The sequence below is a fragment of the Peromyscus leucopus genome, chromosome 3 (assembly GCF_004664715.2).
Source record: "Peromyscus leucopus breed LL Stock chromosome 3, UCI_PerLeu_2.1, whole genome shotgun sequence".
Lineage (NCBI taxonomy): Eukaryota > Metazoa > Chordata > Mammalia > Rodentia > Cricetidae > Peromyscus > Peromyscus leucopus.
The window spans coordinates 4,356,500-4,382,171 of NC_051065.1; the positions used below are offsets into that span (position 1 = coordinate 4,356,500).

The window sequence follows — 25,672 nt, forward strand, 5'->3', positions numbered from 1 at the left end:
TCAAGGTTTTGTTTTTTGTTTTTTGTTTTTGTTTTTTAAACAACACCAATATCTGTGACACTGTAGCAGGCTTCCTCTTGGGTCTCCCAAATCATGACAGGAAACTTCTCTTTGGTTATGAATGCTTGGCCTTAGCTTAGGCTAGATTCTTGCTAGCTCTTATAACTTAATCTGTTTTTCTTCATCTATGTTATGCCTCAGAGCGTTTTACCTTTCTTTCTGTATCTCCCACATTCCCTGCTTCTTCCATGTCTGTCTGTCTGGCCCCAGGTATCTCCCTCTTTTTCTCTCATTCTCTTCTTCTTTCCTCAGATTTCTCCTCCTACTCATTCTTTCTGCCTGCCTATCCCTCATCTGCCTAGCTATTGGCCATTCAGCTTTTTATTAGACCAATCAGGTGCCTTGGGCAGGCAAGGTGAAACAAATGCAGTACATATTTTCATAATTAAACAAATGCAGCACAAATGTAACACAGCTTCACAGAGTTAAAGTAATATTCTGCAGCATAAACAAATGTAACGCATCTTTGCCTAGTTAAAATACTCCACAACATAGCAATATACTTTCATGGTTCACAGCCTTTTACACATTTCTTTTGTAGCCATACTGTATGTTTTAAAATCTGCTGCAGTACCTTTCTCCCCTCATTGTCTCAGGCCTGTTTTTTGAACTGTCAGAAATCTTAGTAATCACAAATCAGCTATCCATAACCATGCCACAGTCTAAATAATACAAGATGGTAAAATTTCTTCCACCATGTAACTCATTTGTCACCTTTGACATCCACTTCCCACCAAGTTTCAGGACAGAGACAAGTGAGGATAGATTCTTTGCCAGAATTTAACACAAGTGGTTTTTAGTCCACTTTCCAAGAGAGCCCTTACTCCTACAAGAAACTCGTGCTCACTTCTTTTTCCCATGAGCTTTTTGTGCTCCCACCAGAATCATCTGTACAGCTCTGCTCACAGCATTTTTGAGCTTCTCTAGCCCAGGCCTCTGAGTCTTCCAAATTCCTCCTACAACCCAGGTCCAAAGACCACACTTCTGGTACAAGTTTTCTGTAGTGACCACGGGAGCATCGCTACAGAATTGCAAAGCAAAATTCCTGGCAGAAACAACCCAAAGGGCAGAACTAATCAGAATCTTGGTTTCTGAGAGTTCTGCCCATGGTCACTTAGCCCTCTGTACTTTACACAACATCATGGTGGCAAAATGGCTGATTCAGTAGAGCTGCTCATTTTGTGGCAGCTTGGAAGCAGAGAGAGTGGAAAGCGCCCTGGACAAGACACCCTTAAGGGTTCTTATGACTTCCAGTAAGTCTCACCTCCAAAAGATTGTGTATCCCTCTGAAGCAGTGTTACCAGCTGGGGGTCAAGTGTTTATAGCATGAGGCTGTGGGGAATAGTGCATCTTGAAACCAAAACAGAGATCTGTATTTACTTCTCTACTGCCTATAAAACTCTTGAAGTGCTGGGCCTCACTGGAGTCTGTCCATACATTCTTCTGTTTCTATGCTCTGGAGTCTGTTTCAGAATTCCTCTCAATTCCTCCATATCTGCCTGGATGAAAATACTGAATCACCAGCTTTCCTAGGAAAGAACAAAATGCAAATGTAAATTCCAGCAGGGGTGGGGACTGTTTATGCTTGTCTGGTGGAGCTTCTATATAAAGCATGGTCTCGGGCTGTTGTTCCAACGCGGTACTTGTTCAAGCACTCCTCCAGCCTTCCGTTGTCTAGTGACGGAAGTAGCAATTGTCTCAAAGCAGGGCTTCTCATTGGCAGTCCTGGAATCAGTTTGCTATTACATGTATTAAAATCCACATATTATCTGTCTATATAAAGACAATGCATGAAACTGGATATACAAGTTTATACTTGTAATTAGATATAAGATTTGGGAATAGAGATTTGGTAGTTATTGGGAAAACTTTAATATTTTAAGCTATATCTTAAATCTTCCTTGCTTTGAACCAGAAAAAAAATTAAATTCTTTCTTTTGTTCTAATCACCTTAGATAGTACATAGCAGTCTGGTTATTACCTTAGTTAGATCTTATATAATGAATAGCTATGATCAATTCCTAAACCTTAGTACAAAGTAATTGAAAGACTCCTGTTGTTAAACACTTAAAATGACACCATTTTCTATGTTAATGTGGTGTTATAATTCTGATATGAGCAACTTCAGATAGATATGGCTTATATCTCCATCTATGAATCATTTGTGGTTCTTAACTCACTGTACAGTTGTTTGTGGAGGTATGATTCCAGAACCCCTTCATATAGCAGAATATGTGGATGTTCCTTCAATTTCTTAAATAAAGTGGTATGGAGTTTGCATAAAACTTCTTATACAGTTCTACATCCATAGAACATCTAGATGTCCTGTAATACATAACTGTGTGACTGCCACATAAATAGTTGTCATGCCTCATTTTCCTAAATTTCAGTTTTACCTTGCATTATCTCCATCACTTGGATATCCTACCTCTCTATTCTTCAAGACCAAAGGAAGTTTCAATTATGCAAAGACTTCCCTTCTCCCACCTCCATATCTTTTAGCTAAATATGCAAGAGGATAAAAATATGAAGAATTGCAATTTTCTATCATAAGTCCTAAACCTGTCATTTTCTACTATTGATCTGTGTATGTATAAAGTAGCTACTTTACTGTATTCTAACAACCTAAACATAGGATAAATATTATTTTTTCATTCACTGTACAGTAATAATAGAATGTGTCTTCTAGTTTGTGCATTTATTCATATGTCAGAAAAACAAAGCACAGAAGGTATATATGACACAGAACTTAGGAGTGTGAAACAGTTTTACCAAAACCTGGAGCTGAACAGTGAGATCGACACCCTTGTCGATTTATCAATTGTGTAACTGTAGGAAAGTGGCTTACACCAACCTGTAATTCAGATTTTCATTACTAAAGGGGGACAGTAAGAAGACCTATTGCATAGGAATGTTACAAGACTAATTGAGGTCAATATTTACAAAGGTCAGAACAGTTACTGATATCAAATAAGCGGTGGTTGTATATAGGTTTTATTAGTCATGATGAAGTTACAGTTCCTATCTGGGAAAGTAAGTTTACATGCATTATTTTATTTAGCGGTTAAACTTTCAACCCTAGGATGGTTAATGTGAATATAGATTTAACTAGCCCTAGAAGATGAAATATTAGTACAGATCCTATAGAAAAAAAGTTGTGGTGTATAAAAAATTTACGAAGTTATATCTGTCATTTTAAGGGTCTGTGTGCATGGCTATGTATACATCGATGCATCTGTACCTATATATGGTGTGTGTATCCTCCAGGCTACAGAACTCCCATGACTTTAACGTTTGAGGTTAAATTTCTTATGTTCTTGCCTTTGAACATTTTGATCCATTATTTAATATAGTTTAATTCAGTTCACATAGGGTAATTTTATATCTAATTAACTCATTCATCTTTTCCCTGTTTTACGTATTCAAAGGAAAGTGTGATTTGGGAAATGAATTTTTAAGACTCTTAGAACTGTTCTGTAAGAATCTGTGGCAGAACTTCTATTTCTGAGTCAGATTTTTATGCATAATTTAAGAAGTAGATATAAGGGTGTTCTTTTAAAGGTTTGTATCTAGCAGACAGAATGTTATCTGAGTCTTTCATAGATAACATCATACAGGGAACACATTGCTCTCAAGAGTCAGAGAGTAACTTCATTTCCTTATGTTCTTTTGTTGTATGAAATTACAAAAAATAGTTATTGTGTAGTTGTTAGCTAATTTATAATGATCAAAATGCAAGGAATGGATTTTTAGTTTTGTTCTCATGGTATTGCTTCATGGGGAATGAATCAATGTGAATATGTTAGGATTCAGAAAACTTCCAAATATAAGTGGATTTATGCTTTGCGTTTGCATTAAAATTGAGTTGCCAGAATCCCACCATTAGAAATGGATGTGTTTCATTCCTGTCCATAGGATAAAGAAGTGGAAGAAAGTACGTGCACGGCATTTGGAGGAAGAGATCATAAATACCCGAGAAGTTCAGGACAGTTGTGAAAAGTAGTTTTTGGAGAGTGTTTTTGCGTTGCTAAATATTTGGTTTAGATAATTCTCTCAGATGTTTGAAGATTGGTCGGGAAAACAAAAATAATGTTGGGGAGAAGAGCATCCCTCCAAGAAAAGTGGGCACAATGCACATAGTTTGGAAAATGTGTGAATGTGCGTGACTGATTTAAAATATAGATCAATTCGTGTAGATAATGCAACTGTACAATAGGTTAGAATGGTGGTTTGGTACGAAGTGTTTAAGGGTCTAAATACTAGGCTAAGGTGTTAAAGCATCATTCTCGCTTACTTAGTTTTTATTTTCATCCTTGTACTTCCTCTCCTAACCCCTGTTGCTTTCCCTTCCACTTCTGAGATTTCAGTATGATCAACAGTAGTAAGACTCATATTCAATTGTGGGGAGCCATTAAGGGGCTGGTGCTAAAGATAACTTTAGTTTTTAATTTGAACTCATGTTAAGGTGACTATAAGGAAATAGCTTTTCTTCATATGGACTCCTAGAGCTGGAACAAGAGAGACAGAGAAGCCTTGTGCCATAACTTATGACACCTCTCTAAGAAATGGCTGCAACAGACTGTCTGAACTGTAGCACAATAGCCAATAACCAAGACAAAAATACCAAGGCTGAGAAAATGGGGGACTGGAACACATAATAACATGATTAACAAGAGTCATCTGAGTAGAGAAATGCCCTATTTCCATAATTTGTGATTTGAGTGATGACAGATAATTAACAGGTGAGGTAAAATAATTTGATAAGAATAACTCTTTGATCACTATTATGAGGCCATAGGGAATTCATATGTATAATGGACATAATCAAGTAAGCAATGGATGTTATAAAATTACATGATAAACCGCAAAGCACTGTGTACACTGATTTTAGAGAAGCATTTTGTGGTGTCAGTTATTTCTCATGAATGTATGCAAATAAATAGATTTATAGATAAAATGTATGCCGTGCACCATTATGAATTAACCTCAAGGGAAATATCAAGCTATAGAATGATATAAAGCATAGTCAATTTGTATCGTTCATACTGGTAAGAAAACAAGATAAAAATCAATTGCAAAAATATACCATTATTAGAGTGGAAATTTAGAGAAAAATGTAATTGGTTTTTTTTTCCCCAGTGGAAAAAAGAGGGGCACACTATGCAAGGCTTAGCATATACAAAGATGTCACTGTAGAAAAACAGACCTATTAATCTTTCCTTTGTGGTCAACAAGATTAATATAAGGATAGTCAGCCTAGTTGGCAATAGCAGTTTAATCACAGAGGACTTTCATACTGAACAGCGTTGTGGTTGTTTGGTTTTGGTCTTTTATGGTTTCTGCCACCCAACTCACAAATAATTCACACAGAAGCTTATTATTATTTATCAATGCCCAGCCCTAGCTTGGCTTGTTTCTTGCCAGCTTCCCTTAACTTATCCAGTCTACCTTTTGCCTCTGAGCTTTTCCCATTCTCTTACTTCTATAAATCTTACTCTTACTCCATGGCTTGCTCTGTAGCTGGGTGGCTGGCCCCAGAATCCTTCTTCTCTGGCTACTTTCTCTTTCCTCCTAGATTTCTCCTTCTATCTATTCTCTCTGCCTGCCAGCCCTACCTAGCCTTTCTCCTGCCTCGCTATTGGCCGTTCAGTTCTTTATTAGACCATCAGGTGTTTTAGATAGGGAAAGTAACACACTGTCACAAAGTTAAACAAAAGTAACACACCTTAAAATAATATTCTACAACATTTCTCCCTTTTGTCTAAATAAAAATAAAAGGTTTCAACTTAAACATAGTATGACTATAAATAATAACAATTTATTAAGTAAGGATATTCTGTCCATTTGTAGTTAGCATATTCAGATAAAATAATGCATTGTCTATCCTATCTTAGTGAATCCAAAGTTGTACACCTAACATATCTATCATAACTAAGGAAAACTGCAACTCTAACTATCTAGTCTTCAACTCCATCAAAGTCCCAGAAGGATGTAATATTATCTAGCAACAGAGACATTTGACTGCCTGGACAATCACTCACATTTCCTTTGCAATGTTGGGGCATCCATCCTCAGCCTACAGGCCTAAAATATCTGACAGACTTTTCTATGAAACAGGAATTTTGGACTGTCCTGCCTTGTTTTAGCAAAGTTTGTCAGTCACCTTCCTCTGTGTCCTGCAGAATATCTGACAGACTCTTCTGTGAATCAGGAATTTTGAAAGACTGTCCTGCCTTGTTTTGGCAAAGTTCACCAGTATTTTATTTTCTGTGTGTCCTGCATGTTCAGTCTGCATAGCACATTGTCAGCAGTCAAAGGCAAGAATGGTTTCTTTACCTAATGGCTAATCTTGCCACAATGAAAGCAAACCCCATAAGAGTTTCTTCAATACCCACTGTCTTCTTTGAAGTAAATTGGTGCTGCCAGAAGCAGATGTCTTATTGTCATGAAAAACCTTAAATAAACAAAACATTTTAAATGCCATATTCTGTAGGTCTTTGAAAGGTTTGAAGTTCATCTGTCTATCTAAAATACATCTCTATATGATCTGGAAAGCATACCTAACATATCTACAAATTTGATTGTTATAAATGACACATGTTTCCTGGTTATCCTATATAGTTTATAATAATAACTTTCAAAAACTAGAATTTTACTTTACATTTTTAAATAAACTGCAAGGTACAATACCTTAAACAAGAATAGAAACATATGCACACTATATTGTAACAAAAATAACCTTGAATTTTCATCAATATAAAAAAATCATTAAAGAGTAGAAACATCACATATACAGTATATCAAAAATACCTTTAAATTTATAACAATATTCTATATTCCCCTAAATGATAACAAACATCCATAGCCCACCAAATAACCAAAGACCTTCCATACTCTTCTTGGGAATGTGGATGTCATGTTCTCCAACTGCTTCTTGCTATCTGTGATGAAATTTCTTTAGGGTCCCAGAGAGAAAATTTTGAGATAATGGCCAAATCCTGGGAAGACCAGCTATAAGCTTTGCTGATAGATATCACCTATTAAGATTCAGGAGGTCTCCTCTGACCAAACCTGAGCAGTATCATTCCTGAAGGAATCCACAGCCTCTCATCTCCTGTAGGAACAAAATTCCAAATAATTTTTATTTCCATTTGACAAATATATTTTTGGGCTTTTTAAAAGTTAAATCACTCCTAAAGTATATAGGCTGATTTATTACAACAGTCCCTCTTTCAATTCCAGGTCTCTTTACAGCTGTCCTTTGCTTTTCAACACTCAAAAAATTCAGAATCAACACAATAACATACCGGATCCAGAATCTTTGTGTATTTCCCATCTTATGTGCCTTATTCTTTTTTTTTTAATTACTTTTACTCTCTCTTTAAAGACTTTATTTTTAAACTGTATATTTCTTTCTATGACTGTTCATACCCCTTTTCTTTCTTTCTTAAGCCCATGCACATTGTAAAACACACTGGAATCTCTTTAGAGATTTTTTCTGTCTTGATCTCTTTTACTTTGAATCTCTAGTCTTTTTTGACCACAGGAGCAAACCTTTAAACTACTAACCAAACCTGGATCCTCCACACATGGCTTGCAGCTGGCTTCACCCATTTCTTGGGTCATGAAAGCCAAACATGAAACTTGGGGACAGTTGGAAGTTTATCTGACCAGGAACTTCATTCAACCTTCCTAGAGCTCTATAATGCTGATGCTTGCACTGTGGCACGTGTTTTTGCTTCTTTTTTCGCTCCTGCTTAATGTACTGAATGCTCAAGAGCTCACTAACTGGCAGCAGAAATTCTTAAAGAAGCTGTATCACTCTCTCTCTTTTTTTTCTTCAACTCTCTTAAACCCTCCACAGAAATTTGAGCCCCACATTGGGTGCCAACATATTATTGTTTGGTTTTGCTCTTTTGGGAGTCTGCCACCTCGCTCACAAATAATTCACACACTGAGGCTTATTCCTACTTATCAATGCCTGGCCTTAGCTTGGCTTCTTTCTTGCCTTAAATTATTCAGTCTACCTTTTGTCTCTGGGCTTTTCCCATTCTCTTACTTATATAAATCTTACTCTTACTCTGTGACTTGCTGTGTAGCTGGGTGGCTGACTCCTGATGTCCTCCTCCTTCTCTGGCCACTTCTTCTCTTCTCCATGATTTCTCCTATATATTCTCTCTGCCTGCTCTCCCCACCTATCCTTTCTCATGCCTTGTATTGGCTGTTCAGCTCTTTCTTAGACCATCAGGTGTTTTAGACAGGCAAAATATCACAGCTTTACAGAGTTAAACAAATGCAATATAAACAAAAGTAACACACCTTAAAATACTATTCTACAACACAATGTAATCATGCCTAACAATATTCTGCTATACTCATTGATTGGTGCCTACACCAAAAGTCATCAGAGAGGCTTCATCTAGCATCTGGTGGAAACAAATGTAGAGACCCACAATCAAACACTAGGCTGAACTTGGGGAATCCTGCTGAAGAGGAGGAAGGATTATATGACCATAGGGGCCAAGGACATCACAAGAAAACCCACAGAATCAGTTAACCTGACTAATAGGAGCTCACAGAGCCTGAACCAACAACCAGGGAGCCTGCATGGGACTGACCTAGGCCCTTTGCATGTGTGTGACAGTTGTGTAGCCTGGTCTTCTTGTGGGACTCCTGACAATGGGAGCAGGGGCTGTCTCTGACACTCCTGGTGTTTGGGACCCTATTTCTTCTACTGGGTCACTTTGCCCAGCCTTAATACAAGGGAAGGTGCTTAGTCTTACTGCAACTTGTTTTGTTGCAACTGCCATGTTTTATTGATATTCATGGGAAACCTGCAATTTTCTGAATAAAAACAGAGGAGAAGTGGATGGGATGGGGCAGAGAGAAGGTGGGTGGAGGGACTGGGAGGAGAGGAGGGAGGAGAAACTGCAGTCAGGATGTAAAATAAATATTTTTTTTTTTAAATTTTCTTTAAGCTAGGTGGTGATGGCTTATGCCATTAATCCTGGCACTCGGGAGGTAGAGGCAGGCAGATCTCCATGAGTTCCAGGCCAGCCTGGTCTGCAAAGTGAGTTCTAAGACAGGCTGCAAAAAGCTACACAGAGAAACTCTGTCTCAGAAAAAAAAATAAAAAAGAAAGAAAAAACTTCCTTAAAGATAGTGCTCTACATGCACAGACTCACCTAGTACTTCTCAAACATATTTCTGTTCTCTAGGGCTTTCTTTTTCTCCACAAAAGAAAAATTGAGCAACAGTTTAGGGTTTAAGATCAGCATGTCAAAGTTCTCCATTTTTAGTATTTCCACATTCACAAATTCTTTCTGATCCCAGTAACAAAGTAACTTTTTCATCTCAGAATTTCTCCAGTATTTTTTCATCTTTCTTGAAGTAACTGTGTTGTAGGTTAGTGTTGTGCCCTGATCGTGACCCCCAGAAAGACCACCAAAGACGAGCATGCCGGAATGCAAAAGCAAGGTTTAATTCTGGATATCCAAAAGCAATACAAGCCTAGGCAGGGACTTCGTCCAATACATCCAACGCAGTGGAGGCTGGAGGAAGCGTCCACCTGTCTGCAAGCTCAGTTTTTAAAGGGAAAAGTCACAAGATTACATCATTTAGGGGTGCTAGTATGGGTACAATTCTGATAGGCTCGCTTCTAGGGACTTCTAGAAATTACTTCTAAGGGAGTGGTTGCCCACTACCATTTCTCATTGGCTGCCCTCAGGTGGGGGCATTTCTGTGGTCAGTTACCCTGGAAACCAGGGAGAGGACATTCCATAGTCTGGCAGGCATTACCTCGTGACTATCTTGTGACTCTGTACTTTTACACTTCCTGGTTTCTGGAATCTGAACTGACTGGTTTCAGTAACTAAAGGCCTATTCCCAAAAGGAGAAATCTTAGGCCTTAATTTTAGGGTGAAAGCATTTTGGTCTTATTTCTAAGATGGCTCATTTTGGTCTCACATTAGCTATCAAATCCAAGCAATTCTGTGAAGGAAAACATAGATTTCTCTCTACAAAATCCTTCTTACAACTTTAAACAGGGTCACAGCTTCCTAAAGAGTCCAGATGAGAGTCCTCAGCTAGAAAATTCTGAATGGGGAACTAGTATTCCCATAGCAAGGAAGGTGAGGAAAATCAAAGTACACGTCTTGACAACATGTGTCAAGCTAGTGAAATACTTTGAAACTTGAAGTCAGAATATCTGAGTGATATGAACTAGAGCCATTGCTGAGATGAGGGGTGCTTTTGTGCACCTGTCATGGTCAGGGATGAGTGAAACCCTTTAAAAGCCCTATCCCCAGTGCCATGGGAGACATCTGTGTGGGAAGTAGTCATTTGTCACATAAAATATTGAAATCATGGACTTAGAGGAGAGGAGATTGCAATAGAGGGCACACTGCAGAAATGGAGACTTGCCTGGGATCCTCTACTGCAACCTCTGAGTCCACGTACCTGTATGCCCAGCAATAGGCTCTGCTGTGTCAGCAGCATCTTAAAATGCCACTTCTGCAATTTACCTTTTCAGGCTTCTCTTTCTCCAGAACATCATGCTTCCTTGTGTGTGTGCAGAATCACTCATTTAGGTCGCACCGGGTATTCAAAGAACAAAGAGATGATTTTCTTTTTTACTACCTTTTTGAGAATGTGTTTATGTGGACATGTGTGTATGTGTGTGCACTTGTGTGTGTGTGTTTGTGTGTGTGTGTATGTATGTGTGTGTGTGTGTGTGTGTGTGTGTGTGTGTACACGTGGAGGCCAGAGGTTGATATCAGTTCTTAGTTCTCTTCAGTCAATCTCTGCCTATTTTTTGAGATGTGGTCTCTTACTGAACCTGGTGCTTGCTGATTGGCTAAAGTGGTTCTCCAGCCAAGGTGAGGAATTCTCGTTTCTGCCCACCCAGGTCTGAGATTAGAGATGTGTATCGCTACATCCCACACCTGGGTTTTCATGTATGCTATGGAGATCTGAACTCAGGTCTTCACACAGAACTTTACTTGCTGGGCCTTCTCCCATTCCCCTTTACTTTTATTCTTAATTATTTCTTGTTATAAGTATCTGAATTTGCAAAAAGGGATATATTTAATGTAGCTTGAAGGTCATATGTGTACACATACACATGCACATATATACATACTATTAATGTACAAAAAGATGTGAAGTATCCCAAGTATGTCTGGCCTGCCTAGGCTTCAACTGTGGAGCTCTAGGTCTTGATCTATATGACTGTGGGTACATTGGGCTTGAGCTGTTTAGGAAAGAGGGGACAAAGATGTCCCCTTTATTTAGGGCTTAAGGAATTGAGTAGATGACACACCACTTATAACATGGCATTATGTGCTCTGCATAAGGAGTCAAGGTGTAAGAGTCATCTCTTCTGGAATCATTAAATTCAGCATAATTTCTTTCTTTCTTTCTTTTTTTTGAAGTTTGATACTTTGACTTTTTTACATTAATTGCATTGATTTATTAGATTCATGATATTATGTCCTGATATTACTGTCCGTTTGTGGGGCTTTTCCATCATACAAAACAGAGATTCTGTACTTAGGAAATCATTGCTCTATATTCCTTTATTTTTCCATCTTGAGATAATGTCTAGTCTTTCTGTCTCTATGGATTTATATATTCTATATATGTCATGCAATACAATTCTATAGTATTTGTCCTTTTTTGAATGTAAAAACATTTTATGTACAACTGCAGGAGAAATAATACACAGATAGTTTGAACATAAAAACAGGTTATAATTCAAAAGTCCAGGGTTATTTGAAACTGGAAAATATTTTCTCTGTAGAAAATAGTAAAAATGAAACATTTCCCAATAAACCCTTTTAAGCCAAATAATAGCTGAATTATACATATAAATATTGATTAGATTCTGGGATACAGAAGAAACCTATCTTAATCTGTTCAGAGAGCTACATTTTACTTAAGTTGTGTAAGTGAGATTCCTGTTAATCCTCCCCTTCACTGTTTGATTTATGGCAGACATTTTTTCAGTAGGCTAATGTATAATCTAAAAAGATTTTAGCCTCCCCTCCTGAAACTACAGCCAGCATTTTCTTTCATCAGCTTGATACAGTACAAATTCTTGTCCTAATAGTAAAATGTTTCACTAAAGCTTGCCCAGTAATTGGGCAAAACCAAAACTTATTATAAGCCACAGGCATCCTAGGGTCCCCCTTGCTAGGTAACCTCCCTGGATCTGTGGGTTGCAGTCTGATTGTCCTTTGCTTTATATCTAGTATCCACTTATGAGTGAGTACATACCATGTTTATCCTTCTGAGTCTGGATTACCTCACTCAGGATATTTTCTAGGTCCATCCATTTGCTTGCAAATTTCATGATGTCATTGTTTTTCTCTGCTGAGTAGTACTCCATTGTGTATATGTACCACATTTTCTTAATCTATTCTTCAGTTGATGGGCATCAACATTTGTTCCAGGTTCTGGCTATTACAAATAATGTTGCTATAAAAATAGTTGAGCATGTATCTTTGTGGTATGATTGATCATTCCTTGGGTATATGCCCAAGAGTGGTAAGGTTGGGTCTTGAGGTTGATTGATTTCCAATTTTCTGAGAAATAGCCATACTGATTTCCACAGTGGTTGTACAAGTTTGCATTCCCACCAACAGTGGAGGAGTGTTCCCCTTGCTCTGCATCCTCTCCATCATAGACTGTCATTAGTGTTTTTGATCATAGCCATTCTGACAGGTATAAGGTGGTATCTCAGAGTCGTTTTGATTTGCATTTCTCTGATGACTAAGCATGTTGAGTATTTCCTTAAATGTCTTTCAGCCATTTGAGATTCTTCTTTTGAGAATTCTCAGTTTAGCTCTGTAGCCCATTTTTAAAATTGGATTGTTCAGTATTTTGATGTCTAGTTTCTTGAGTTCTTTATATACTTTGGAGATCAGTCTTCTGTCAGATATGGGGTTGGTGAAGGTCTTTTCCCATTGTGTAGGCTGTCTTTTTGTCTTATTGACTGTGCCATTTGCCCTACAAAAGCTTCTCAGTTTCAAGAGTTTGCAGCAAAGAAAGATAATTACAGACCAATCTCCCTCATGAACATTGATACAAAAATACTCAACAAAATATTGGCAAACCGAATCCAAGAACACATCAAAAAAATTATCCACAATAACCAAGTAGGCTTCATCCTAGGGATACAAGGATGGTTCAACATGGAAAATCTGTCTATATAATCCACCATATAAACAAACTGAAAAAAAACACATGATCATCTTATTAGATGTTGAAAAATCATTTGACAAAATCTAACACCCCTTCATGATAAAGGTCTTAGAGAGATCAGAAATACAAGGAACATACCTAACATAATAAAGGCAATTTACAGCAAGCCAACAGCCACCATCAAATTAAACAGAGAGAAACTTAAAGTGATTCCACTAAAATCAGAAACAAGACAAGGCTGTCTGCTCTCCCCATACTTATTCAATATAGTACTTGAAGTTCTATAATCTAGAGCAATAAGACAACAAAAGGAGATTAAAGGGATAGACTTTGTAAAGGAAGAAGTCAAAGTTCCACTATTTGTAGATGGCATGATAGTTTACATAAGTGACCCCAAAAATTCTACCAGGGAACTCCTACAACTGATAAACTTCTTCAGTAAAGTGGCAGGATACAAGATCAATTAAAAAAATCAGTAGCCCTTCTATACACAAATGGTAAAAGGGCTGAGAAAGAAATCAGAGAAACACCACCCTTTACAATTGACACAAATAATATAAAATACCTTGGGGGCAACACTAACTAAACAAGTGAAGGACCTGTATGACAAGAACTTTAAATCTCTAAAGAAAGAAATTGAAGATACCAGAAAATAGAAAGATCTCCCATGCTCATGGATAAGTAGGATTAACATAGTAAAAATGGCAATCTTACCAAAAGCAATCTACAAATTCAATACAATCCCCATGAAAATCTCAGCACAATTTTTCACAGACTTGGGAAGAACAATACTCAACTTCATATAGAAAAACAAAAAAACCCAGGATAACTAGAAGAATCCTGTAAAATAAAGCAAACTCTGTAGGCATCACCATTCCTGACCTCAAGCTCTACTATAGAGCTATAGTAATAAAAACAGCTTGGCACTGGCTTAAAAATGGACATACAGGCAAATGGAATCGAATTGAAGACCCTGACATATGAACACCTGATTTTTGACAAAGAAGCCAAAACTATACAATGGAAAAAAGAAAGTATCTTCAACAAATGGTGCTGGCATAACTAGATGTCAACATGTAAAAGACTGCAAATAGATCCTTATCTGTCACCATGCACAAAACTCAAGTCAAAGAAGATCAAAGAACTCAACATAAATCCAGTTACACTGAACTTGATAGAAGAGAAAGTAGGAAGTATTCTTGAATGCATTGGAACAGGAGATCACTTCCTAAATATAACACCAGTAGCACAGACACTGAGAGCAACAATTAATAAATGGGACCTCTTGAAACAGAGAAGCTTTTGTAGGGCATACCTTTCCTTTATATAAGTTGAATTTTCAAGTAGACAGGTAAAGATAAGTCTGGATGTCCTGTGGCATGTTGTAGCTAGAGATAAAAATTTGAGAGTTTTCAGTCAGTGATACTAGTTTTGAACATGAGTATTCAGGAGGGCACTCGGGTCCTTTCAGATTGCAAAGGGGTCAAAGCCTTCAAACTCAAAGCTGTCCACTGTTTATCAATGTTACCTTCTTTAGTGAATATATCTTACTTTGTTATGTGAAGTAAAATAAAATCCTCTTTGTCTTAGCAGAATATATTTTTAAGTATTCTGTAAGATTAAGTTCATCATTATCAAAACTAACCATTTGGGAGTTGGGTAGAAGGAGAGAGGTATGATTGTAATAGGTACCTCGAGGGATCAGAACTGCTCAGTGTCTGAACTCACTAAAGTTAGGCTCCTGATCTCAGAGGTTAGCTTTGAAAAGAAGAGATGCAGGACAGCATTTCTCTCCTTTGTCCACATCCTCAGACAAATGCCATTAAGCCATTGATGTGTTAAAGTTCATTCTTACAGAATAAACCCCACTAAAATTCAGAAAGGAGAAGAACAACTCTTCTTCAAAATTAAGTAAAACAGTCAGATGGTGATGGCACACGCCTTTAATCCCAGCACTAGGGAAACAGAGGCAGGCCTGTCTCTGAGTTTGAGGCCAGCCTGGTCTAAACAACAGAAAGCCCAGACTACACAGGATACCATAATCTAAAGATGTATGTCTTTGATGAGGTAAACACTACTCTGGTGAAAATCGAAGAATTTTGTGGCTCCTTCAAATACTAATGTTCTGAGATGAAAATCTATGACTCCTTTAGATGCAAATTGCCTTTTTAATTTTATTTTTCCCTCGTAGAAAAAATAATAAACAACATTCACAACCACCTGTTACTTTAGATCTGTGGGATCTAACATGCTCCTTTGGCCTCCATGAACACCTGCACACATGTGGCATGCATTCACACAGATACACACATACACATAAATAAATATTTAAATTATCTTTAACAAAATATGGCTATATACTTTAGTCTACCTTCTTGATAATGAGGATAGAAAAGAAGAATGGATTGAAGTGAAAAGGAATTTACTATTTAATATCACCAGTTTAACATCTTATGGTGAACTAATAAGGGAAGATTGAGTAATTGGGAAGGGGGAGGGGCATGAGGACGTTATAGAAAAAGTTAAGAATGATTGCAATTCATAAATGAAAATAATTTTCCATATCAGTGGATGATTTCTGAAAGATAATGATTACAATTTTATTTGCCTTCTATTAAATTTAAAACACTGAAATGGAACTCCAATTCAGTGCTTGTCTGTAGAAAGGTGCAAACATTTCTTGGCTGCATGAGTGTCCTCACTAGAATGAGCAATGCATGCAGACTTTAATGGAAGGAAGCTGTCAGCTAAGTGGTACTTGAACTGTTTAACATTAGTACAAACAAAAAATATGAGATACTTTTAAAAGTAGGAAATAAGAAATGAAATGTTAATCAACATCTTGTCATCCAAAAGAGAACAAAATAAGAAATTCATCAATACTGAAGTGCTCAGGGCTGACCTTGAAGAGAGAATAGGAAAAACATATTTGATGATAAGTTATGTCAACTCAAGGAAACAAGGACTTCCTGTTTTAGGTTTGTTACAAACACATTAGGCACAGGGTTATTTTGGTAATTAGATTTCCTAATAAATGGAGCTATTGAATCTTACAAATTCAACATTTTGTGACTAAAACCCAAATGAAAAGTAATATAATTGGGCTACAGTGGAACCAAGCAGACTTCAGAATAGGTAGCCGAGGGAATTTGCTGAGTCTTTCTTAGTCATTTATTCTTTGTTTTTATGCCACTGTGTCATCATTTTACACACCCATGCATTTCTTTTCATTTTAAGCTGGATAATGCTGATGAGCAAGCAGCCCAGATCAGAAGAGAACTCGATGGCCGTCTGCAGCTGGCAGAGAAAATGGCAAAGGTATGTTATGCAGGCTAACATGCTGTGCCGCATATCTTTCCTTGTCTGAATGTCTGTCTGCCAACTACATGCTTGATGCAGAAAGAGACACCCAGCATGAGTTATGGTTTGCTCTTCTATATTAATAACTCTTAATCCCAAATATCTGAATTCACATTTTCTAAATGGAGTATGCTGCATACCTGAAGTTTCTATGCTTACTGTGTGAATTATCTAAATTCAATGATAACTTTTGTAATTGTTTAAAAAAAATCTGATTTTTTTCTAACTCCTAACTAGATCTTGAAGAGTTTTAATATTGTACCATGAAAAATATAATCAGAGGGAAAAAGTCTCCTTATAAGATCATATTCCAAAGCTTCCAACACAGTGCTTGGCAAATAATGGTGCCAATTTGATGGAATGATTGACTGTTCAAAATATAATTTGAAATGTATAAGACAGAATCTGACAGATGAAGTGTGTTTTCTATAATAATCCTAGTGATTTTTCCTTGCATAATCGCTATTTCTGAGAACAGAAATATATTTAAAACAAAAGCTGAGTTCCTTGTTAATAATTTGGTTATTTAGAGTGATGCATCTTAACCATCAAAACTATTTTTGGTGTGAATTGACAGATTAATTTACTTCAATGATGTAAAAATTTTAATCCTTCATAAAATAATTAGAGAGATATGGCTGTGGATTGCTGAGCACATATGACTTCCTTCCTTTTCCTTCTGCTGAACAGACCTAGGTAGTTGGTAGATAGAGTGCCCTCCTCTGTGTCTCCCTCTCTTCCCTTCCTCCCTTTTTTCCTCCCTTCCTCACTTCCTGCCTCCTTCTCTCCCTCCCTCTCCCACCATGTGTCCCTTCCTGCCTCCCTTGTCTCTCTCTTTGCTCTCTCTGTTCCCCCTCTCTCTTTTCCTTTCTGTATATTTCTCCTCTCTCTCCCCTTGTCCTCCCTCCTTCCTCCCACCTCTCTCTTATCTGACTTGCATATCAACATTCATAAGCATTTACTACTTAATGAGTCTATGTCTGTCCACTTAAGCCAAGACAGTGAATTTCTCTCCAGCACTGGGAGTATGTTTCAAATACTGACTCCAAAGTTACATTGTATACTTCTGCCAAGAAAAAAAATGTATTTGTGATTATATGATATTTTCAGAGTGCTAATACTCTGCCTGTCTAAAATTAATGCTAGAGAACAGATTGAGATATTGGACAGAAAAAGAGAAAGGAAAACAGAAATTGGGTAATAGGGTTGGTAGTAGGTTGTACAAAGCAAGGCAAATTTCTAGAGGGAGAATCTCCAGATGACTGGCCATATGGGATGCTATGAATGAGAGGCTGAAGAGTGATGTTCATACATAGAGCAAGGTTGAAGAGAAATGCCTCCCTGCTGGCCTCTAGACATTGACAGAGGCAATGAACCATTTCAGAGGGTGCATTGTGCAGTTCACAGCATAGAAATCCAGCAGCTGCAAGCTGCTGAAAACTTTAGAGATGAAGAAGTCTTATCTGAATGTTAGCCTGTTTTGAACCTGGCTAGAAGGCTGGTTGCCTTTCTTATAGGCCAAAGGCTCGGAAAGAATCCAGAGACCTGTTTAGAAGTACCATTACTGCTGCCTGATTATAAATTGGACTTGTTACTCCAGAGAATTAGATATACATGATTGTTTTCCAATCAGTTTGAATGATGTTCTGGATCGTTACAGATATAAAAGAAAGTCACAGGTATGTTCTAAAGTTCATGTCTACAGAAAGTGTGTTTTTACAAGTTCTGGCCTGAGTCACAGGACTGGATAAGCAATGACCAAGAAGGCTTCCCTTTGAGACAGCCCATTGGTCTCAGTAGAGATGTGATTAGTTGGGAAAAGTAGTGAGAAAGAAGTGAAACGTGGGATTAGAAGTGTGAAATGCTTCAAAACTACAAAACATTTCAGCAGAAACGTCAGTCTAGCATATAGAACAGGTTTTACTCTTCTCTACTTTGAATACACCACACTGAAGCTCTCAGAATAATATGTAAAAGACTGATTCATCAACACACTGACCTTGTTGATTGATGCTTCTTTTCATTACCCTGTGAGCCACAAGGGCAGGTGATAGCATGGATTTTATAGACAGTGTTGAGGCTTTGGAAGATTACTCTCTTCACCCATATCACCATGCTACTGCATTGATAGACTAGGTCACAGGCCCTGCCCTGGGCTCCAGAGGTTAGTTGCTCCCTACATTTGTGACCTCCTTAGTCTGATAAGTGCAGACTAGTGATTCATTACCAGTTTGCAATCAGGAACTCACCCTTTTATACTCGGTAAAGCAGTAAAAGCTACATAATAACAATAAAATCACGGGTCAGAAATTTGTGTCAAGTAATAGGGATATTGATTTTTATTATTTTTAGCCAAGGAAGAAGTTAGGGAATGTTAACAAGGCTGGGAAAACTTGTAGCTAAGTTTATGTTTACTTTTTAGATGGGCAGTAGTATGCAAATTATTTAATTTTCGATCTTCATATTTATTTCACAATATTTACTGGTCATCCACTATTAAAAGCACGTACTATCCTAAGTGCTTAAGATAAAACCAGACAAATATAATTGCCTTGGACTAAAATAAGACAAATATTTCTACATGCCAAATACAGCTTATATTTTATTTGGGAAGGCCCATGATAAGTGGTGACATGCTGTGTTGCTAAACTATGGGAGGTGATTGTTACGGCCAAGAAAACAGATCCACGGAGTGGCTGTGCAGGAAGAAGGGGATGAATGGTCAGGTGGCCAGGCTAGACCAGCTGTGAGCAGCACCACGTTTCCTGTTCCTCAAGCTAAAAACAAAAAAAAAAACTTGTCATCATAGTTGACTCCTTTCTTATTCTCATGCTTAATGCAAAACTTGTTAGGAAAACTTTGCCTCCATTTATTTTTTCAGACAGAATCTCACTACAGCAAAGGGGAACCTCAGAGTAACCTGACCCCTCTGCCTCACCTTCTTGAGCGCTGAGATTATAGACATGAGCCTTCACACTCTGATTCTACTTCTGCAATAGTTCTGCTATATGACAATTGTTGCCATTTTTCCTCTTCCATTTGGGGTCATGCATCACTGCTTTCCATCAGAGTAATTGTTCCATCCTTTTAGCTAGTCTACCTTCCTCCCCTAACTGGCAACTCAACAGCCAGTGATTCTCTGCAAAAGCCTTGTGAAAGTGCCATGTCAATAAGTATCAACCGTTGCTAAAGGGGTCTGCACGTGCTCTGTGAGTGGTTTGTTGCCCCACTGCCCTTAAACACCACTGAGTTCTGGCCCTGGCTCGGTTCATTTCATCGATCATGACCCCTTGCCTTTCTTGCTTCAGGTCTTTGCCCAGACCCCATGTTCTTCTTACAGACATCTTCTGTGGACACTCATGGCTTATTCCCTGTGTTAGGTAGGCTGTCCAGAGAGACAGAACCCACAGGAATCCAGACAGATGGGGAGGAAGAAATGATGTTTTCTACATGTGTCTGTCTATATATCTATATGGCAGCTTGGAAACTCAGTCACAAGGCAGTGTAGTCTTAAGTCTGCAGCTGCAGAGCAGGCCTGTGGAAGGGAGATTTAAGCAGGGCTTCTAGGTTTGCAGTCTTGAGGCAGAATTGCTGATCTCCAAGACAAATTAGCCTCTCTTCTTAAGGTCTTTAAAAGCTTTCTGAACAAGACCCACCCATATAGCCATTAGGGAGTTGTAAACAAACATTTGTCACCCCACATAGAGAGTTGTGACACACTAAAGGAAATACTCCACTCAAGTGCAGCTTAGTGAACCAGTGTTTTTCCCCCTTATAGGAGCATGGATAAAAGGTTACTTACAGGAACATGATTGCCTACATGTATGTATACTGTGTGCATGCCTGGATGCCTATAAAGGCCAGAAAAGGGCACTGGATATCCTAGAACTGGACTTCGATTATAAGATGCCACATGGGTGCTGGCAATCAAATCTTTGTTCTCTGCAAGAACAGAAAGTGTTTGTTACTCTCTCAGCCATCTCTGTAGCCCCCATGGATATCTTTTGAATAGCCAAATCTTACTACTACATGTTATCATCAGAAAGCCATGGCAGGACTGAATTCCTGATGTAATTGTAAGGCTCTTGCCTTCTCCCATGCAGGAGCATGTTTAAATAGAAAGGGAGAGAGACTATCAATATATGGTAGAGATAACTGAATTTGCTCAAATTTGCAAATACCTCCATTGCCTTTGGGACTAAGTCTACATCCATAGTTCAAACAATACTGTAATCCTAAAATTAATACAGATTGATTATCCCTTGTCCAGTGATTGGGACCGGAAGTATTCCAGATTTGGAATCCTTGAGGTTTTAGGGTATTTGTGTATGCATAAGTAGTCTCATCAGCAGGACCTTTGTCTTAACATGAAGTCTATTACATTGATATTTTATACCTTAATTGAGTAGACTGAACATGACTTTGTGTAGCCCTTTACATGGTACACCTAATTTTTGTCTATATTCATCACATGTTAGATGTGTGCCATCAGAGTGATCAAAAAGTTTTGGATTTTGGAGCATTTCATATTTTTGAACTAAAGGAACCCAACCTGAGAAGTCATGAAAGACAAAGCAGAGATTTTTCAGCTTGGGGAGACTTACCAGTGATATGGGCCTGGCTAGAAAGGGAGGAGAAAGGTCAAGGACATGTGAAACAGTGAGTAACAATAATAGAGACCTTTGCAGGAGGCAAACATTCATGTATCATCATGTTAGAGGCACTAGTGTGCCATGTCTACATGGGCCAAGTTAGAATTTCATTTATGGGAAAAACTCCCAGTTAAACTACTTGAAAGTTGCTCCTTGTCTAACCCCATTCACATAAATGATCAGATTTAACATGTATGCTGATCTGAAAAGCAATGGACTCCTTTGTTTCCAAGAGTCAACAAAAGCAGGTTGAATGAAGTTGGTGGAATATTACCCATAAATGCCAAATCTTTAGTAGAAGACTTATGAGCATTTTTTCAAAAATAAATAAAAATGTAATATGGTCAGTTTCCCACAAAACTGAAATAATAAATCTATTTTCATGATGCCTATCAGTGTCCTCTTGGACAGATGATGATGAAATGTGTTTAGCAATACGTAAATACAAATAGGTTTTATTTTATGTGCTAATGTTAGTTTTCATAAAGCAACACCTTGGAAATTTGAAAAAAAAATTGACGCATCTGAGCTTTCAAATATGTCACAGGCTCTTTTTTCTCTCCTCTGTGAAGATAGAATTTTAAAAGGAAAAATTATAAATTCCATACAAATAAAAAATGAAAATACAGTATTTTATTCAATGCATTATCAGTGGACAAGCCAGTTGAATAATAAAAATATCCAAGAGAGACTCTGAGAAACAAAGTGTTTGGGCATTATTTAACTTTCTTGGATTAGTTACAAAGTGGTTAATTTAAAATATATACTTACATTGTAGCCATTGGGCTATTTTAAATAGGAGACAAACATTTGCATCTTTTCCAGACAGAATTGCAGAAGCTAACTTGTCAGTTCTCTGTCTGGAATGTTTAATCCATAGTAAACAGAAAATGTAACTTGGTACCTGGCCTCAGGTGATTAAAGATGAGCATTACCCTTCTATCTCTGAACAGATCTGTCCCCTCATCCTTCCGCCTCATTTCTGAACTTCACATGATTCTTTTTTCCCAGAAAGCTTTTAAAGCTTGTCCAAACATATATAACTGGGGCTGGAGAAGTGGCTGAGTGCTCAAGAGCTTTTGTTACTTTTTTTTTTTTTTTTTTTCGAGACAGGGTTTCTCTGTGTAGCTTTGCACCTTTCCTGGAACTCACTTGGTAGCCCAGGCTGGCCTCGAACTCACAGAGATCCGCCTGCCTCTGCCTCCCGAGTGCTGGGATTAAAGGCGTGCGCCACCACCGCCCGGCTAGCTTTTGTTACTTTTAAGAGTGAACTTGGGTTCAGTTTCTAGCGGACTCCCTTACAAAAACATCCCTAACTCCAGTTCATCTGCAGGTATCAGACAGATTCATATACCTAAAATTAATTATATCATTAAAATAATACATAGCTGTGGTTTAATGAATTTCTTTTTCCTTTTTGCCTTCATTTAAAAAAAAATTGAGTCACCTTGATTTCTTTCTAAGGAAACATGAGAAACGGTCCTGCTGGATATGCAAAATCTTGGTTTAGTAATGAGGCTTCCAACTTAAGGGTCTTGAGGAAAATTAATTATTAATGCAGAATTTTTTTTGTTGTTGTTGTTTTTTGTTTTTCGAGACAGGGTTTCTCTGTGTAGCTTTGCGCCTTTCCTGGAACTCACTTGGTAGCCCAGGCTGGCCTCGAACTCACAGAGATCCGCCTGGCTCTGCCTCCCGAGTGCTGGGATTAAAGGCGTGCGCCACCATTGCCCGGCTAATGCAGAAATTTAATGTTTGTAAAAATATGTAATTTAGCATTGATTATGTGTAAATGATTTTAAGAGGGATATCTGAAGGTTAAATTGGAGGAGAGAAAACAGGCAGCCTGAGACTCCTAGGCTGGTTCCTGATCTGACGCCAGATGTCTCAGTCCATGCAGTGAATGACCTGGTACAAGTGAGTCAGAGGCCCGCCTCATTCTTAGGAGCATGCTGGACGCATCCCACTGCTGTTAGCGATGCTGTTATTAAAAGTGGGGTTTTCAGTGATACAAATGGAAACAACAGTGAAGGCTGAGATTTTCTGGAACATTAAAAAAAATCATTGGAAATGTGTCCATGCTAAACCTTCCTCCCCAAGCCTTTAGTTTACACTAAGAGTGATGGAACTCTTGACCTCATGTAATAAATACATCCCTTCTGCATTGAAGGAAAGAGCCAAATGCCAAGTTAGCAAAGAATAAAGAGAGAGAAAAAAAATGTCCTCTGTTGCTGTTTTATGGAATATAAATTAGCATAATCTTCTCAGCAGGCAATTTAACTCTAAATATTAATGTTCTGGCAATTGTGTTTTACATTTTTCAATTTATTTTATTTTATGAGTATGAGTGCTTTGCCTGCAGGTATGTCTGTGCACTGTGTGCATGCCTGTAGAGGGCAGTAGAGGGCAGTTGGATCCCTGGGACTGAAATCACAGGTGGTTGCGAGGAACCATGTGGGAACTGGGAACCAAACCCGGGTCCTCTGAAAGAACAATTGCTCTCCACTGTGGAGCTGTCTCTCCAACCCCCAGGATGTTGTTTTTAATTGAGAAATGAGAAGCTGGTTGGGGAGATTTAAAAAAGAAAGCTGCCAATGGAATCCTGAAATAGAATAGAGTCTTCCAGATTATACTGTTATTTCTTTTCTATCATAAATTGGCTTTTTGCTTTACATTGAGTTTTTTCTAAACCTTTAGTGAAAGTTTGAATTGTGGCCATAAGGGATCTTTGCATGTTTGTGCAATGTGAAAATTATCCAATTCTAGAAATATATCGATATTATTTGCAGTAAAAGGGGTTTTACTCTTTGTGCATAAGTACTCCCAATAATGTACATGTATGGTAAGAATGGTGCCAGGAAAATGATTTTCTTCTGGTTAGCAGAGCAGTGTATCCTAAATATTTCTCTGTAGATCACTTACTCCAAGTCCTTCGAAGATGGTGGCCAGTTAAGATTTATTTACACATGAAGCCATTTCATCCTACCTGTTTTCACTTAAGCACATCTTATAAGAGTGATTAATATGAAAGAATATAGACAATGTTATTCATTCCATACCACAATGGTTCTACATGAAATATATAAGGAACCTTTAGTTATAGTCAAGATTGCCAAAACCTGGGGCTTTTAAACCCCCAGACTGAAGTTGGGTAGATGCATTATATGGAAACTATCATAGAACCATGCAGGTGAGCCATTTCATTGTGTAGCCTTTTTTGGTATAACTAATGGGACTGGCCTAATATTATTTTTTTAATCATTTTTAAGGAAAGAAGATTCCCCAGATTTATCTCAAAAGAAATGGAGAGTATGTACATAGAGGAATTGCGGGCTTCCGTGAATTTGCTGATGGCCAATTTAGAGAGTCTTCCCGTTTCTAAAGGCGGTCCAGAATTTAAACTACAGAAGTTAAAGCGTTCCCAGAATTCTGCATTTTTGGACCTAGGAGATGAGAATGAGATCCAGCTGTCCAAGTCTGATGTGGTATTGTCATTCACCTTAGAGGTAAGTGGCTTTCCCTCCCCTCCTCTGTAGACGTGAGGCTGTGCTGGAGTTGCCATTGACTTTTAAGTGGTCCTTGTTGTCTGTCTTTGTTCTATATACAAATGAACACACGTTGTTTTCAATGTGGCACCCATATTAGAATTAATGAAATAGCTGAGAGGCATGGTTATGTGCCCTCTAAACTAGTGTAAGTACATTGACAAAATAAACATCAGGTACATGAGGTGCAAAGAGGATTTAAACATGCAAGTGGTGTCTGTCTTATATGGCTTTTGACTAATTTAGGTTTTAGTTTACTTCACCTATGGGATTAGCATTCTAGAACTTAATCAAGCACAATGTTTGAAGCACAGTATTAGGTGCTATAATGATGAAAAAAATATTTTTCAGGAATTCTACTTTCATTATAAAGAGAGGAAACATGGCCAGAACAGGAACAAATAAAACAAGTTTAGAAGTATGTCTGCAAAACCTCAGGATTGTATCCATCTTATTTTAATCCAGAGGACCAGCCATGCTGAAGCTGCTCATTCCTGTCTCCCATGCGTGTGTGTTAATCTGTGTTAGTATCTAATCTAAATATGTGGACTATGTCTGTGAGTTTATATACCCATTCCCACAGAAGTCCTTGGGGAAAGACCTTATGTAAAGGAAATGATGATAAAAGATTGTATTATTATAAAGAGTCAGGTCATCATTTAGCTTACACTCCAGTGTTTTCACCTCACGATATCTGTTCTGTGTGCAAATGTCAGCAGTGTCACACATAAATTTATAGTTTCTGAACTGTGTGTGTGTGTGTGTGTGTGTGTGTGTGTGTGTGTGTGTGTGTGTGTGTATGTGTATGTTTACACTTGTGGGCACATGTAAAAGCCAGAGGTTAACATCAGGGTG

At 37.9% G+C, this 25,672-nt stretch overlaps 1 protein-coding gene across 14 annotated transcripts in view; it reads left to right on the forward strand.

The window, feature by feature from the left end:
- Positions 1-25,672, forward strand: part of Cadps2 (calcium dependent secretion activator 2) — a 552,385-nt gene that overhangs the window by 230,432 nt on the left and 296,281 nt on the right. For all 14 annotated transcript variants that reach the window (XM_037203488.1, XM_037203487.1, XM_037203485.1 and 11 more), the window contains exons 4-5: positions 16,501-16,581; positions 24,542-24,778. In XM_037203488.1, coding sequence (XP_037059383.1) covers positions 16,501-16,581; positions 24,542-24,778 — 318 coding nt within the window. The remainder of the gene's footprint in view (positions 1-16,500; positions 16,582-24,541; positions 24,779-25,672) is intronic.